This window comes from Cydia splendana, chromosome 3 (assembly GCF_910591565.1).
Source record: "Cydia splendana chromosome 3, ilCydSple1.2, whole genome shotgun sequence".
Taxonomy (NCBI): domain Eukaryota; kingdom Metazoa; phylum Arthropoda; class Insecta; order Lepidoptera; family Tortricidae; genus Cydia; species Cydia splendana.
In genome coordinates, this window is record NC_085962.1 from 8,399,792 (window position 1) to 8,417,494 (window position 17,703).

The 17,703-nt window shown below is 37.1% G+C and overlaps 1 protein-coding gene across 4 annotated transcripts in view; it reads left to right on the forward strand.

Annotated features, from left to right (window-relative positions):
- LOC134806494 (serine/threonine-protein phosphatase rdgC) overlaps positions 1–4,200 on the forward strand; it is a 128,790-nt gene extending 124,590 nt beyond the window's left edge. For all 4 annotated transcript variants that reach the window (XM_063779769.1, XM_063779767.1, XM_063779768.1 and 1 more), the window contains exons 13-15: positions 490–638; positions 1,237–1,339; positions 1,689–4,200. In XM_063779769.1, the coding sequence (XP_063635839.1) occupies positions 490–638; positions 1,237–1,339; positions 1,689–1,891 (455 nt within the window). In that variant the 3' untranslated portion in view covers positions 1,892–4,200. The remainder of the gene's footprint in view (positions 1–489; positions 639–1,236; positions 1,340–1,688) is intronic.
- Positions 4,201–17,703: the final 13,503 nt, after the last annotated feature.

Here is a 17,703-nt window from a genome sequence, read left to right on the forward strand (position 1 = left end):
ATTACAAAATGTACTTGAGTCAGAATAGCCTTCTGTTGGTTCACAGCAAAGAGAGTAGATAGTATAGAGGATTATTGTCATAGTAAATTTTGTAGTCACAATAAATTTACTGCCATCTACCGACACACGATTCAATCTAAAAAGGAAAATGTATAAAAAAATGTATATTTATTTATTTATGCATGAAAATGTTTATTTTTTATTTTTTGAGAACACCGTATTACTTTGACCCATGTTCTTTCACTGATATATTGTGTTAAAATTGTTAATCAAACGGTGCCTTCAACGCCACCTAGCCGAGTATAGGCCAAAGGTGTGGCGCCATCTATTCGAGAATTACTTTTTCTTGATTTCCGAGGCACGTTTTTTCCTTACCCCCTTATTCATAAACGTTTACTAAAGTTGACAAGCCAATAATAATCGTTTATCCCTTTCCGACGTATTGGTATGATGGAAAGGCACAGAGTTACGTATGTCGTTGGTTCACAGGATACATACCCATCAGCGACTGGTGCGCGGCCATGGAAGAGACCACGCACCTCGGGCTGCCGTGGCGCATGCTCAAGGACAAACTCGTGCGCACGGACCCCGACACGCGTAGGGTCCGCTACATGGATACCTTTGAGCTCACTGCTAATGTACGTACCTATTTAATGTGTGCTGCGGTCTCAGCACGGTTCCATTTTTATCGACTATCACTATGCGCGTCCCTTTCGCACTTACATACTTGTTAGAACGTGACAGGCATGGTGACAAGGGATAAAAACGCGACCGTGCTAAGCCGCCAGGTGTGTTTTCGAGAGTTGCAAACACTTCATTGCGTGTCAGCATTCAGTATCTAATGATTTTTTAGAACTCTTGGGCAGGGTCTTATATCCTTAAAATAAATAGTGCAATCGTTATAAAATAAAAATATGTTCATATGACTCGAAATGCTCGAGGAATGTTCTTAATTGTAAAAAAAAAATGTTAAGACATAAAGAACAGCCTTTTGGTAGCACAATATCAGGAATGTCTGTCGATCAGAAACTATAGTTAATTGTATGTTGTGTTGTTTTCCATAGGTATGTAATTTTAAAAAGTATTAGGGTACCTCACGATTTTTTTCTGTTTTATTGCCTCGTGTTTTTTTACACTTCAATTCTAAGTAACTCTACTAACAAATCTGTATGAGCCCATAGTTGCTCGAAATACATATTTTTTATTTCATTTCATACGAGTATACCTTTGTTTCAGAAACTGGCACGTAAAGCAGACACGCAGACTGTCGTGGACACTCTTTACAAAAACAAGACTAGTTTAGAAGCTATTTTTAAAATCTTAGACAAGGATAACTCAGGTTTGTATTCCGTCACTCTGCATCAATCAATCAAAGTCGACCTATAAGCCCACTCACTTTTGAACAAATGTTTATTTTTTAATCAATCGTAGGTACAAAAATATTCGATGTATGATGCTAGCGAACTCGTGTACCTATAGCTAGGTAGTTCGCGCAGGGAGTCCGATGAATTTTTAGGGGAGGAAGCGGGAGCGTGTACTGTGCACCGTTTAGCGTACCGAGCTCGGGGGGCCTGGGAGGCAAGAGGAGCAACACTACGATTCCTCAGACTTCCTGCGCAAACTACTTAAGTACTCTTGTCAGTGAGCTAAAATTTGCAAAATGATAATTTTTATTGTTTCATGGACAGGCTACATAACTCTTGAGGAGTTCTCGGAAGCGTGTCAGCTCCTTGGTAAATACATGCCTAACCCGATGACGCAAGAGCAGCTGGTGGACATCTGCCGCCTGATGGACATTAACAAAGATGGGCTCGTCGACCTTAACGAGTTCCTTGAAAGCTTCCGGCTCGCGGAGAAGAGCCTCGAGGGCGACGACGAGGAGGACACTTGACAACAGCCCGACCGCCGCCCCTGCCGGACGGCGGTCGATCGCGACGAAACCGGCGTCACCGTTGAGGTACTCAAACTCGACGAAGACACTAAAATCAACAAGAAACCTAACAAAAATGGACTGGCCCATCCCTTGGGCGAGAACGTTCCCAGCGTGTCCCAACAGATCGAAGAGATAGAGTTAATAGATTGTGACGAGACGCCGCGCCGCCGCCGGCCTGGCCTGCTCGAAAGCGACATGTAACGCCGCTGTATCAAACTCAGACCCTTTAACGGAAGCATTTACATGCGATTTAAACATCTTTCCCTGCTAAAAGCAAGTGGAAGTGGCAAGCTTTATAAAGCGGTGATAAACTCCACTGTGCCGCACGTTTGTGGATATATTCTCTATTTTGATATTAATGTCGGTTGTATGCATTTCTGTTGCAAAGTTTTGCTTAGTTGTTTATAAGATGAGAAGATTTTATATACGAGTGCGCTGTTAAATTAAATTGAAGCTTTATCCGTGATAAACTTTTGTAAATCTATTTCTACTCGTCTAAGTTCATTGTAAGCATGACAACGTTTATGGTCAGTATATTTTCGTCTATTTACGTAGCACTTGGCTATGGTTATCTGAAAGGATCTTTATGTCGTCGATGACCGCTGGCGTGTTGGATCTTTGTCGTAAACGAATTATTAGTAATTTCGATCAATACTATTACCTTAAATACTAGTGTTAAAATATCAATCTGATACACTAAACCTACCGTGAAACAGTCCATATATTTATATACTTAGTCTGAATTTGCCCATTGAGAAAGCATGCGAAAATTATACGTGATAAAATGGTCAGTTCGATTATATGTATTACTTATGTAGTTCGTGGTTTGAGTTCCTACTATTTACTAATGATTCATACAGTCCCCTACTACTATTCTCTCGGCGTGACCTCCAGCGAAAAGTGGACGGTTTCACGTTACGTACGTCCTATTTCCTAAATTGTTCTTCCTTAATGTAAAAAAATAATAAAATTCAATTCTAAAGTTTGTGCTTTCAAAATTTCACTATTAGTATAAAAAATCGTAAGACATTAGACCAGTAATTTAATATAACGAAAATTAACTAACTTAATCTATAAATAACTTTCTGGTTTTAACATTTTCTTTCATGAATCGGTGCCAATTATTGAGCAAATTAGGTATATTGTATTCGTATGTTCAGTATCAAAAACAAACTAATAATTGATAAATTTAAAACTAACGAATGGGAACAATGTCATTAAATCCTTTACTCAATTTTAACGATACTTTGTATTTGTATTTTTATAGGACCTACTGTAATAATAATAATTTGTATTTATTCACGAAAACTGCACTGGAAATATTTTTCCAATTTTAACTATGTATCTACATATTAGCCAATATAAACCGGTGCAGTTCCAATGGTGTTGTAGAAAAAATATTTACCTAGATATACTTGAAATAAATAAAAAATTATAAACGATTTTAATATAAGGTATATGCCTATTTATGAAAATAAACATTTTTGGCGTGTCTAGTAAGAGTACATAGTACATTTTCATATACATATCTCTATATTCAATTATTAAGCATTCCAATGCAGTAGGGTATCAGGCATACGCGTCGCAATTTTTAGCCTATTTTAGCCAAAGGCAACCTATGCATTTCGAAGACTTTTCTCTGTAGCCTGAATTGTTGTACCTATTTGTGTACTTTCACTATTATCAAAGAGAATAAAGTGTATAGAGGCGGATTGTCAAAGTAAAGTATGTAGCCAATGGAAATTTAATGCCATCTTTCGACAGAAGATTAAAACTGTTAGAACGCCATTTGACTTTGATCCTTATTCTTTCACTGATATGTGTTAATCTGTTAAATATTGAAATGTTGGGTAAAGGTAATGGAGCCATCGCTCGAAAAGATTGCACCATACCTTTGGCCTACTTTTGAGTAGATGGCGTTAATTTCTATATTTAACAGTGAAAGAATAATGATCAAGGTCAAATGGCGTTCTAACAGGTTTAATCTTCTGTCGAAAGATGGCAGTAAATGTACTGTAGCTACATAATTTACCATGACAGTAACTCTCTATTTCAAATTCAATTTGCTATTATTGTCTTTAAAAACTCTTTATTATCTCTATTCTAATGTAAGTAGATAATCGTACAATAACTGTAACCCACTACTTGTACTATTTTAAGTCATTCTTCTTCAACGATTATTCTTGCATTACTTACGGGATTGTAGCCAATATGCCGATTTCTTCGTAATTGTCCATTAAAATGTGATATTGCTCATGAAAATTTTATTCCAGTGTTTTGTGGATCCTTGCCTGATGTTGATGTAGGTAAAATAAATTAGAAAATATGACGCCAGGAAGTTTTTGCTACGAAATTTCAATATTGGATTGTAGAGACCGGAGGGACCTCTATCTCTATTAATAATCTGGGAAGATTTTTGGTTTGTCATCTTTCTAATTGGACACACTTTGATCAATCTCTCCTGTACATACCTAAGTAAGTAACTATGGCGTTTTTTGAAATGCCATCATCAGACATAGAAGTTTTTGCGGCATAAACAAGTGTTTGAGAAAATGAAACATCGATAAATCTGTTATCGATAAGTCTGTAACAGATTAATACCTAATTAAAAGATGTAACTTCTACTTGCTGTAAATTACCGACAAATTTTAAGAACAAAAATAAATTACTAGTTTGGGCCCCGAGACAGGACATAGGGTAGTTTTTTATCTACCATCGTCATCATCGTTCCACGCAGACGAAGTCGCGGGCGCGGGCAGAAGATAGTACATTATAATTTCGAAACCATATATCGTACTGAATTGTTGATGGAATCAGGAGATAGATAGAGGAATACGTTAGCTATCCAGTAAACTCTCGAATTTGGGCTCATATGATTCGCTAAGTAAGTAAACTAGTACGTAAGTGCGAGTAGAATTAAATACTCTTGAAGCTTAAAGTACAGTCGGCAATAAAGGTGTGTCAATTTAGTTGTTGGCAAAAACAATAAATTCTCGGGCCCCGGTTCCAGTAATATGTCAATTGTCACCTGACAGTGATAATGCACCGTATATTGCTGGTCCAATAAGTAAATTATCTATTGAGTTACGTTATACTTATCGATCGAAATTGTATGTAACAGAAAATTGACAGCGTCTAGCGTCATTTGACAGCGAGCGTGGTGAAATACATACATTTAGTTGGCCTTTTATTGGGTATTAAGGCCCAAAGAGTATAGTAAGTATATTAGGTATTTAGGCCCCCATGCGTTAAGTACCTACATACATTTATAATATTACACATACAGAATTTTGCCGTTTTATAGCCAATGCTGTATTTACTAAAGTACTCTATTGAACGAGCAAGACGTGGGAACCAGGATAAAGGAACAAAGATTTCGGCGAAAGGTGAAAGTTCAGGGGACGGGAAAGGGGACGATCGCCTCGAACCCGGTTTTCCATACAAACGAATTTCCTATTTTCCTCTCTGGATATTAACATTATTGAAAATATTTTTACACAATTTGATGTATTTTAATCATAGCTATTCCCGACCGTTTTATTTTTTTCGATTTTTTTAATTATTATAAGAGTGTTTCATATTTTAAAAGCCCCTAATTAACTCTTATAAAAAAGTAAAAATCGAAAAAAATCAAACGGTCAGGCATAGCTATGATTAGAATACATCAAATTGTGTAAAAATATTTTCCTAAATGCCAATATCCAAGGAGGAAAATGAGGACTACGTTTGTATGGAGCATCGACCGTCCCCTATCCTCTTCGGCATTTGACAAAGAAGAAAAATCTCGATGGAATTTCAATTAATAATAATATGAGAGATGCGTGCCCTGTTACCCCATTTATGTAGGTAACTTATTTAGTGAAAAAATAAAAGAAGTAATTAGGTATATAAATACAGATGTAGGTAGTGCATAATTATTTTCCATCGTATTGTCACGGAAACGTACGTATGAACGTGTCTTGCTATTTCAGTCAGTCTCTGTACAAAATGTACTGAAGTTGACTGAAGTAGCATGACAAATACGATAACGTTCCCGAGAAAATACGATGGAAAACAATATGCACTAGGCACAACTAGGTACATCTGTAAGCACCGTAAGCATAACATTGTTCACATTATGCAAACTACTCAAGCTCCTAAATCTGCTTAGGGTGGTATTCTTCCTGTCCAATTTATTTGGCCAATGTCAGTGCGTCTCACTCATAAAAGCAAAATGTGAGACGCAATACACATTGGACAAAGAAATTGGACAGGTTGAGTACCACCCTTAGCTGAATATCTACAGAACTTGACACTCATTTAGATCGTAATTATTTTGTCGGTGAAGTACTATTGAATTTGGCTGCAGTATTGCTGCCGAATGCTTTGCTGCAGGAAATGTCAAAGTCAATATCGATATCTTGCATAGTAGCTGACATTTACTGCAGCAGTGCCGTGCTGCAACGCTGTCGCAATTGGGATTTTATCTGTAGACAAGAAAAGTCGAAGTAGTCACGATTTAAAGAAGAGTCCCACTGAAAATTAAAATCTGCCTGTAAAGAAGAGGAAAGTGGCATGAAGGAACCTGGATTTGAAAGAGCTACTTGTATTATTTTGGCAGTATAGAACGAATTTTATAAGAGCTATTTTTGGTGAGAACACAAACTTCCCACCTGCAATTTGCAGGACCTGCAAACATTTCGCTGGCCCAATATTACAGGGTTCTATGTTACGACACATTTTCAAGATAGGTAGTTGAAATTCGACTTAATGTCACTAGACAATGTTCAAATTTCAATAAAAGTGAAACATAGAACCCTGTAAATTCGCTCCGAAACTACCGAAATAATTCATTGGCTTTTGCAAAATCTGGCTGTTTCGGGTCTTTCCCTCTACTTATTCTGTTCACTAAATTTATTCCATCTAAAGCTTAGTGCTTTAGATGGAATTAATTGCTCTTTGAGTTCAAACTTCGTAGTCCGGTTGGGGTAAGTTCAGTGCCAAGAATAAATTATACGAATAATTTATAAAGCTTGTAAAGTCGGTGAATAAACAATTTTCTTCAATTATACACGAGGTTTAGGTACCTACTGGGTATTCCAAAAGGTTTTTGGGGATGTTGAGAGTAATGCTCATGATTGGACTCGAGATTTTTCTATTATTTGGACAGATTTTCATCATTGCTCGCAATAATGTGGACATCCTCTCTCACTCCAAAATGGATTAAGTAATTAATCATTTAAATTATTTTTTACCTGAGATTTAATTTTGTTCCCTAGTCAATAAATAGCACTTAAATATATTTTTGAGATAAAAATATGAGTTGTGCATACGTAGTTGGTCCATGAGGAAAGCCTGACAAAACATTTGGAAAACATACTGATTATTTTCTTTAATAAATTTACATTAAGTATAAGAAATCTTTGTGTTATTTATTGATTAGGAATCAAAATTAAACCTCAGGTAAGAAATTAATTAAATGATTAATTATAGTTGGTCAAACCAATTTGTCAGTCAGTAAGAACCAGGAAAACTGTACTTATCCTTTTCTTTTGGGTGCTAGTACTAGTGTAAGACAAAGACAGTATGATTCTCTGTCTATGATTGAAATGAGACAGTCCTTTGACAAACTATATTTAAACAATTTTGGAGTCATGTCCACATCATTGCAAGCAATGACGCAAATTTGTCCGATCTCTGATATACCATCCACTCATCCAGAATTATGAATTAAAACCAATGTCTGTGATAGTTGGACCTTTAGGCTGCGTTTCCACCAGAGATATGCGAGCCTAATAGAATTATTAGAAAAAACTAAAAGGATATAGGGGTCAAATTAGTACAGATGTAGTGCATATTTTCTATCGTATTTTCACGGAAACGTACGAAGGTGTCTTGCTATTTCAGTCTCGGTACAAAAAGTACTGAAGGCGGTTCGGTTAGCATGACAAATACGAACGTTCCCGAGAAAATACGATGGAATCGCTGAAATTCTAAACGCGTCATAATGCGTCATCTTACGGCGGCCATTGAAAATACAGTAAGTATAGCCATTTATAGCTTCTTTGTTACCTGGTTTTGCCATACCACTGCCATCTAACCAAAAACGTTCAAAACTTCCATAAACCTACAGATGGCAGTTCACTCGACTGAGGCAGCCGATTCTCGACGTTTTGTTACGTGGTGGTTTGGTTTGGTGTTGACGCGCATCGAACTTAGATGGCGTTAGTTACGTTAAATAATAATAAAATAGCGTTGTACAGTTGAATTCATAAATATGTATGCATGTTAAAAAGAAAACATAATAATATGTTTGTAATTAAACGTACTTTAAAAAGTTTAAATTGATATCAATATTAATTAGGTACCTCCTACCTAGTGTTTCGATGGCGAAACGTATTAGAATAGGGTAATTATACTGTATTTCAAATAAATTATTCTACACCATGCATGAAATAAAGCACCAGATAATTATTGAAAAACACAGATAGGAGTTATTTTTAAACACAAGTTCTATTTAATGAATCGGATAGAAATATAAAAAGTTGGTGAGTTGACCGTGATGTCACGATGTGATGTTTCATATAAATTCCATATTAGAAATAGACATATGTCTTTGATATTAGCAAATCGTTTTGACATTTCTAAAAACGTAACTGATTTGACTAGTAGGAAAATATCCTATTGCTAGGGGGAAATTAAAGGGACTGGTCGGGGTAACGGGGTAACGGAACCACTTTTCAGCCTGGCAACACCGGGTTTCTAGAAGTCTAGGATCACCACTAGGTACAAGGATCAGAGGTCAAACTTATTTTAAGTCTCTTATTAAGTTATTACTTATTTTGAGATGGAAGTAGTGCGATTAACTTATAAGGTGAATAGCGAGTAATAAAACCGGCCAAGTGTGAGCCGGACTCGCAAACGAAGGGTTCCGTACCATTATCTATAAAAACGGTCACCCATCCAAGTACTGACCCCGCCCGACGTTGCTTAACTTCGGTCAAAATTCACGTTTGTTGTATGGGAGCCCCACTTAAATCTTTATTTTATTCTGTTTTTAGTATTTGTTGTTATAGCGGCAACAGAAATACATCATCTGTGAAAATTTCAACTGTCTAGCTATCACGGTTCGTGAGATACAGCCTGGTGACAGACAGACGGACGGACGGAAGGACGGACGGACGGACGGACGGACAGCGGAGTCTTAGTAATACCCCCGTCCCATCCCGTTTTACCCTTTGGGTACGGAACCCTAAAAATGGGCTTTATAATTACTTTCATACTACCCAATAATAACTATTATATTACTCATACCTAGGTTCTTATGAAATAATTTTGCTTAAAAATATCATTAGCAGATTAATTATAATATAGGTATCATAACCTTAGGTTTACCGAGAATTATCCCGCCCACAATACCACAAAATCTCTCCAAGGACGATCGTTTAAACTGTTTAAAGCAAACCGCTATTTTAGGAAACTGTGGCATACTTCTAAAACGGACCCCATTATGTCTTTACCTTAATTACGGTTACAGTTTACTCTGGAACCGCAATAATTTGCGTTTCGGTCAAAATATCTCGCTATTTTTGCTTCTTTGGCGGTCACTCGGAGACACCCTTCAAAGATGTTCCTAATCGTGTTTTGACCGCAAGCGAGACGAACGCTGACCAACCACCACTGTAAACGTGACTTGAATGTCTGTACTATATTATGTATTTAATCAGAGCGCAGAATTACTGGACTACTAAACGTTCGACTCTTTTGCGATTAGATCAACACATAACCGGACAAAAGCAAAAGCTTAAATGACTAGTTGTTGTTAGAGCGGCGCGGGAGCATACGAGTTAATCATAGTTTTAAGTTATTAGGATAATTTATAGCCGTTTAATATTGACCGAATCTTGAGGAGTTGATTATTGATGTAATATTTTTTGTCCGCGTCGAAACGCCACGGATCGCGTGTCGCGTGCTTCTGACGTCTTTTTTTCGGTTTTTTCGGTTTTTGGGGCTCGACAAAAAATATTAAGTTTGATAAGCACCTAACTACTGGCCAGTGACTACCGGAATATAATTTCTGATAATTTAATAAATTATACGGACTTTAAAAATGAATAGCTGCGGGCATGTTTTAGGTGTATTTCTATTGTTAGCAATACAATGTTTTTTTTTTCAAACTTTGGGTCTGATGTGGTCAAATACTTTTTTTTTTCAAATACTATTGTGGATTATTATTGCCGTTTTTATATGGTTAATAGCTTCTACGCGCGACTTCGTCTGAAATGAATTCCTTGAATTAATTTAGCTACAGGTATGTATGTAGATGAAATACGCTATTGGACCGCCGGAACCAACTATACCTTTTATAGCGCTTCCCTATTTATAAACCGTCAATCAAACGCTCAGATTCAGATGTTACTAGCAAAGTTACCCTTATAAATTGTACCCCAATGAAAACATTCTGATGGCAAAATGCCCCTTAATCGAATGACATAAACCGTGATTTGATCCGTAAAGCCTGAATCAGAGGGCCTACCGCGAACCACGTTCGACGTGTTGCTTTCCTGTCACGCTTACGTACGATTTTACAAGTGCGACAGAGAGGCAACACGTCGAACGTTGTTCACGGTAAGCCCTCAGTGCACAGCGTTTAGTAGAAAGCCCAGTGACGCCGGCCTCATGTTTGCAAGCGCAGGGCATAAGGCTGATTCTGGCCACTTGCCGAACTCTCGTGCCAAACGATCCATCTTATGTAAATTTTCGATTAGACATAGATAGTATTTCAGTTCATGAGCTCACTTAAAAGGAAAGCGGACCGCCGCTTCTCCATACAAACGTAGCCGCATTTTCCTCTCTGGATATTTACATTATTTATTTTATAGTAATTTTATGTATATTAACCATAGCCCCTACGTTTGCCTTTTTTTATTGTAAAAATTAGGAGCGAAAAACAGTTTTCATATAATTTTTTTAATCTAACCTAACCTAACTCTTATAATAATTAAAAATTCAAAATAATCAAACGTAGGGGCGTAGCTCAGTGGCTTATATAACAAATTGTGTCAAAATATTTTCAATTATGTTAATATCCAGAGCGGAAAATGAGGACTACGTTTGTATGAAAAGGCGATTTCACGCTGGTCCTCCACTTTCGTTTTAAGCTGGTTTACTTAAGCCAATGGTTGGTGCAGGAGTGAGATAAAGCCGGGAACGGCGTCAAGTTTCGCGGTGCGGACCGCGCGCGATTTCCCGCCGCAGACGCAGCGATTACATACGAGGTGTCCACTTCCATGAGTTACACTACCGCGAAAATCATAATTCGGAGATCGTTTTTCGCTTCACTTCTTCTTCGTCTTCAGTCGGTCCCTCAATACTGAGGATCGTGACATCATATCCTTCTGTTGAAGACCAGGTTCCTCCCTAGGATTCTGTTCCCCGCCAAGCGCATGGCCTCGTGCAGTTTTAATTGCATTCGCTTCTCTGTCGCTCTTGCTAATTCAAGCAATATAGTCATACAGACGAATGAAGAAGTTGGAAGTTATAGCCCATTTTTAAAAGCCTTTTATTCGAAATATGTATTTGGAATATAGAAACACGGATAATCAAACCACGAACGAACCCTTAAGGGTAAATATACCTATTACCAGGCCTAATTATGGTACCGTTTGCGATTTTGTTTAGTTAGTAAGAAATCAGAAAATATGAAATAATAAATCCTTTAAATTTTAGTTTCTGGAAGTAAGTTCCGTAAAGGTATTATGTTCCTATTCATAATTTTTTTTTCAAACCAACCAGCTCAACTTTTTCAAGTTGATCTAGATGATTCTTTTGAACCTGAATTGCGTTGCGCCAGGCGAATTAGTAGGCAAACCATTCCTCTTCTCTGGTCACAATATAGGCCTCAGGTTAGCTGAGAAGTCTTTATATAGGTACAGACAACGGGCTTTAAGCAGTGTCATTAGGTAAATAGATAACTTGACCACACTTGGAAGCTACCCCAAACGTGACGTGATCACGTTACGGGGCGCCCGACGGTAGCCTCGTCAACGTTTTTTCTCTCATCTCTGACAGATCGAATTAAAATAAACGCTCCGTCAAGACTCGAGACGTCCTTCCTGTATTCGGTTACGTGCAGGTCGCGTGTTCCCATAGCTAACAGAGAAAATGTGAGCCGAATACCAAATACTTACACTAAGCACATCATTGTAATTGTGACAGAATTGTAGTGAATAGGACTAATCGGAGGTGGCACAGCGGCCACTTTCGCAAGATTCACATTATTGGCAAAAATGATTAATCATTTACAACTCCGATTAAAGGATGACTCACGCTAGACCGGGCCGGGCCCGGGCCGAGGCGTCCGACATGTCATTTTCTACGACGGCTGAACGGTGATCACGTGGTGCTATCCATAGAAAACGAAGCGCCGGAAGCTCCGGCTCGGCCCCGGCCCGGTCTAGCGTGAGTCATCCTTAAAGCGGTCAGTCGCAGTTTAGGCGATTGACAGGTAATGAGAAAACCGATCTACCGACTGGCGAAATTACAGTGAAATATTAATAAATATTAAAATTAAAATGCTTGTTTTGTTTTGCCTACTTAAGAGGCTCACGAACCTAGCCGACGCCATATATGTATAAATATAATCGAAAACTAAACTTAAATATAAATATAAACTAAATAAGTATAAAATAAATTGCGTCCCGGGCTGCCCCCCACGCATAGGTGCCCATCACGCTTGCTGCGTTGCCGGGCTTCAGTAGGCAATTTATTTTATACTTATTTAGTTTATAACTATTTATATTTAAGTTTAGTTTTTAATTAGTTCTATGTTTAGTTTATGTATTATTTTAATTATGAAATAAATGTATACTTAATTAACGCTCTTATTTAAAAACGACGTAAATAACGTCGTTTAGAAATAAGGACGTAACTTCGATAGTATGGGAGCGGTTTTATGTCGTCGGATTCTCGTGACTCTTAAATCAGCAGAATTTAAACAGGAGATATGCAACCCAAAAACATAGACATATCGATTAAAGTTTCAATGGTATTTCAATTGGGTTTGTTAATTATCAATGCAATTGTTAATTAAAATACGCCATTTTGCGAATAAACATTGATCGTGGTTCTTAATACCTAGTGTTTACCTGAGGAACTCGCCTGCGCTCGCCGAGCGATGGAAACGACATGACAATGCAGTGGGAACAGCATTGGCGGGAGAGAAATGTAAACCTTTTTTATTAAGATTAGATATAATTCTGATAAACATGAGTTGGATCCAAAAGGTTTATTATGATTTTGATTGTTATTCTCTTTTTAATTCCTGGTTGATTTTTATAAGAATCATAACTCTATCACAGAATAATTAATAGTACTACCGTACAGAAAGGAAACTTCCTACAAAAACGAAGTTTGACAGCGGTTCAGGGTCGAATCATGCTGTCCCTTTCTAATATATGGCACTATCCCTTTCAGCTATTTAGGGTTGTCAAAAATCAAGAGATTATCTTATCTGTGGTCGTGCACGCAAAAGGAAGTCAAGTGGTGCCAACCCTAATAATTGCTCGGAGCAATGCTGAGCCGAGCGGAGCCGAGTTTGACCGAAGTCAGGAGTTTCGCACCCCTGACTCTATTGTACAAATATTAAAATGGATTCTATAGGTATTGCCCTAATATGTATAATGTATCCAATATTTTTTTATTTACTTATTATTTCTACCTGCATAAAACGTACATATAGGTACGATTTTTTTAAATATTTAGTTGTATTAATGACTTATTAATTATTATACAAATAAAATTACATTCATACAGTCTATAGATGTACCCCTACCCCTTGTTAATTAACCATTAAATTTTTAGCCTCTTTTCGCTAAACACAGTAGTTAAAACAAACGAATTAACTCAAGCGTAGAAGCTACTGGATTCAACGAAACGGCCTTTTTTCTTAGCAACCGTTACAAATTGCCAGATGGTCTATTTTTTGTTTCAACACATCCATAATAATTATAGTTGACACGTTCGATGCATGCTTCGGAGGAAATTCGGAATTTCGATGGAATTTTAGCTAAATGCGAAAAACGTTTTATATTTCAACCCGTGAAATATGTCAGCTTTTTTTTTATAACTGTTAAGTTAGTATCGGGATTACCTTTTACAACTTGTTTTATGTCAATTCAGGTGTCAAAGTAGGGCAGTAAATATACCTACCTATTCATAATAATTTTGATACCTACCTACTCTCATAGTTAAGTAGTGATAAGAATGGGGTTGACAACTGTCAAACGTTTCCATAGATGGCCCCATCATAGCTTGTACCTTTTTTTTGAGATTTGGCTTAAAGGGCTTATCCAAGGCATTAAAAAAACGAATATTTGACACAATTCTAGGGATTGTCAGGGCAAGCTATGCTGGGGTATATCCATCTGCTAAATACTTCGACCGGCCAACCCCATTATAGACGATATCTACTTTCTACGAGGGGCAAAAATATTTTTTTAGGAATTAATTCTTGACCTATTTTATCCAAATGACTAGCGTTATTTTCAGAACAGATTTATAAAAATATTATTAAAGATATATCCCCAGTAAAGTATTGACAGCCTCAAACTGACGATTATTTGTATACGCTCAATGCAAGCCACATAGCTACTCGTACAGTCACCTAACTAGAAAGTAAAGCCCAGTAGCACCAGATTAAATAATAACTTAGACTAGTAGTTAAGGCAAGCTTGTGGCTTTGCTCGCGGTCGCTGTCTCGACACGCGGGTATCTATATCTCACGGCTGTCTATATTTATAGGTGTAGTGTATACAAGCTTCTCCCCGTGACTTTGTCTGCGTGGGATGATGATGATGATGATGACTGACAGAGATCAAGACAGATAGAGTTACTTTCGCATTTATAACAGGAGACGATTTTTACGAAGTAAGCTGGCTACTTTATATACGGTCAGGTTGAAGATTTGGCTGCATGAAACTGATTTATGCCTTCTTCACACATCACACCTAAGAGAAGATGTTTTTTTTTAATTATATAGATAGGAGGCAAACGAGCAGACGGATCGCCTGATGTTTTTGGATTTAATTTAGTATTCACTATTATGATATCTGCTCTACATTATTATACAATTTGTAGTTAATGGACTTATCCAAGGAGTTAAAGGGATGTTTATTAAAAAAAAGATTAAAGTTCATGAATTGTAACCTCAGTCTAATTATAATTTAGTATAGACAACCTGATCGGCTGGATCCCTAGCCTCACAGCATCTACTTTTTATTTAGGTAATATTTACAACACTGTTTAAATAAATGCGTTGATTCAAATAACCTCACTTGTCTGTTGCAGCCTATACAGACTCCTTCATCTTTCTCATGCATTGGTGCTTGAGAAAGATGTGCACTTTAATGTTGTCTGATGAGGCTTTTATATGTTGCACACATTACGTAACCAACCACATACCGAGGCGCCACGCTCCCGAGCACAAGCTCACGAACTCTCAGTTCAGAGTAAAATACACGGGCAGCGCTAAAAATACTACTTAAAACAAAAAAGCAATTTCATCTTAATCGTACCGAATACTTGAGCGGAGGCAGAGCGATATCCACATTATCGAGTTACCTAGGCTACTGGGCATCTCACTCCGACCAACGAAACGCACTAACCGACTTATAGAAATCAACAAAAAATTAACTCTTAACAATCAATCAAAAGATCCACTTTAAACTGCAAGAATCGAGGGAGATATAACGAAGTGTGAACGTGAAATAATAGTCGCTTCGGTGATTTTATGGAAACATGATACAGTTTTGGCCTCTCACAAAAAGAATAAAAGCTAAACCCGACCGAAATTGTTTTAATCGTTGGAAGCCGCACGATATACACCTATATACGCTATAGGTACGGTAGCTATGTTCTTGATTGGAAATTAATTATCCGCTAGGAGCACTCATTGGCCGCGCTTTAAATAGATACATGCATGAGAGGAATTGCTATGGCTTCCTATATTGCAAAGAAATGCCCTATTGGCTATCAAGCTAACTAAACACTAGTCAGTCGGTAAATATCTAGATTTTACTAATGGTTTAGATTACTTGAGATCGATCTACTTAGTTGAGTTATACAATCAAGCACGTCATGCATAATTTTTCACGCATAGTTTTGCAAGAATAACAATATTATGATAGGCCTTTGTCTCACAGTACCTATACCATTAAATCGACGATATTAAGACATAAACTATTCGAGTCTATTAATATCTCTGGGGTTTAATTCGGGTCACGAGCACTGGAGCGAAAGCGTTGATGTGATACGAAAGGACACCGTACGATTTGTTTGAACTAACTTGCGCATGAAATATCGGTCGGAGTCAGCTACCGATGGTTCGCTGGGTTACCTACCGCGGTTTCACTGTTGGAAAAAAATCTTATAGCTCTGTCTCGAGGCATTCGAATTCCACCGAGTCAAATACGTGGATGTAATCACACGTTACAATTTATTAAACGCGGCGAACGTAAGACCACAAAACAAAAAATCTAGCAAACAGTAGCTCAACTTCTTTATGTTTTTAAAACTATGTATAACAGGTGATTAGTTTATTACTTATACTATTTTAAGTTCTACACTAAATTTGGGACCAACGTGCACAACGTTGTTCAAAGACACGCCCGTAGAAGAGGGCATAGATGCATCAAAAACTGGCCTACATTTTGTGGTAGATGAAGATTCTTTTTTCACAGCATGGTGGCTAAGGTAATATTTACCACTACTCGGAGGGTCAAAGACAGGCAATGGCAACAGTTACCGTAGTTAGTCTTTCATTACTTATACTACCTCCGCGACAATAGTATAACCCACCCCCCTAATTTTGTGATATCCGATAAATAATTATATTTATATCTATATATTACTAATACACAAAATTTGGTTGTAAGTATGTTTATTATACCATCAAAATATTATTTATTAAATGCAAAATTAACAAAATACAGATAATATTGAGTTTTGTGGCGTGACAAAAGTATAACCCAGGCAATTAAATTTAAACAAAAACTCAATAGAAGTATAACAAATAGCAATTATTCATGTAATTTAATATTTAGTAGATCCACCACTTTTACTTATGACTTCAATCATTCGATCTGGTAAACTGTCGTACAGCTTTTTAATTATGTCTTGATTCATATTTTGCCACTCATCGATGATTACCTTTTTCAACTCTGTAACTGTGGTAAATTGTCTAGATCCGCGATATACAGCTCGTGATAAATCTCCCCAGCAATTTTCAATTATGTTCAAGTCAGGGGAATAAGCTGGCCATTCAAGAACTTGAATATTTTTTTCAGCAAAATAGTCTTTAACAACCTGTGCGCGGTGAATACTGGCATTATCGTGCTGAAAAATAAAATTAGGACCAGCAATCCGCATTGCATGAGAAGTAATCTGTTCGTTTATTACTTCTATATATCGTTTACTATTAATTTTTCCAGTACAGAACTTAATATCCATTTTACCAGAGTATCCAATACCAGACCATATCATTACACTACCACCTCCAGCTTGTCGACGACTCAATACAGAATTATCTTTTCTTAAATCATGAAAATAGTAATTGAATCCATCAGGTCCATCTAAATTAAACTTTTTTTCGTCGGTAAAAACAACTTTTCTCCATTTTTTTTCCATTGAACATGATCTTTTGCAAATTGTAATCTAACTAATTTATGTTTATCAGACAACGATGGTTTTCTTCGTAATTTCTTACGTTTTAGATGTTGACACTCACGTATAAT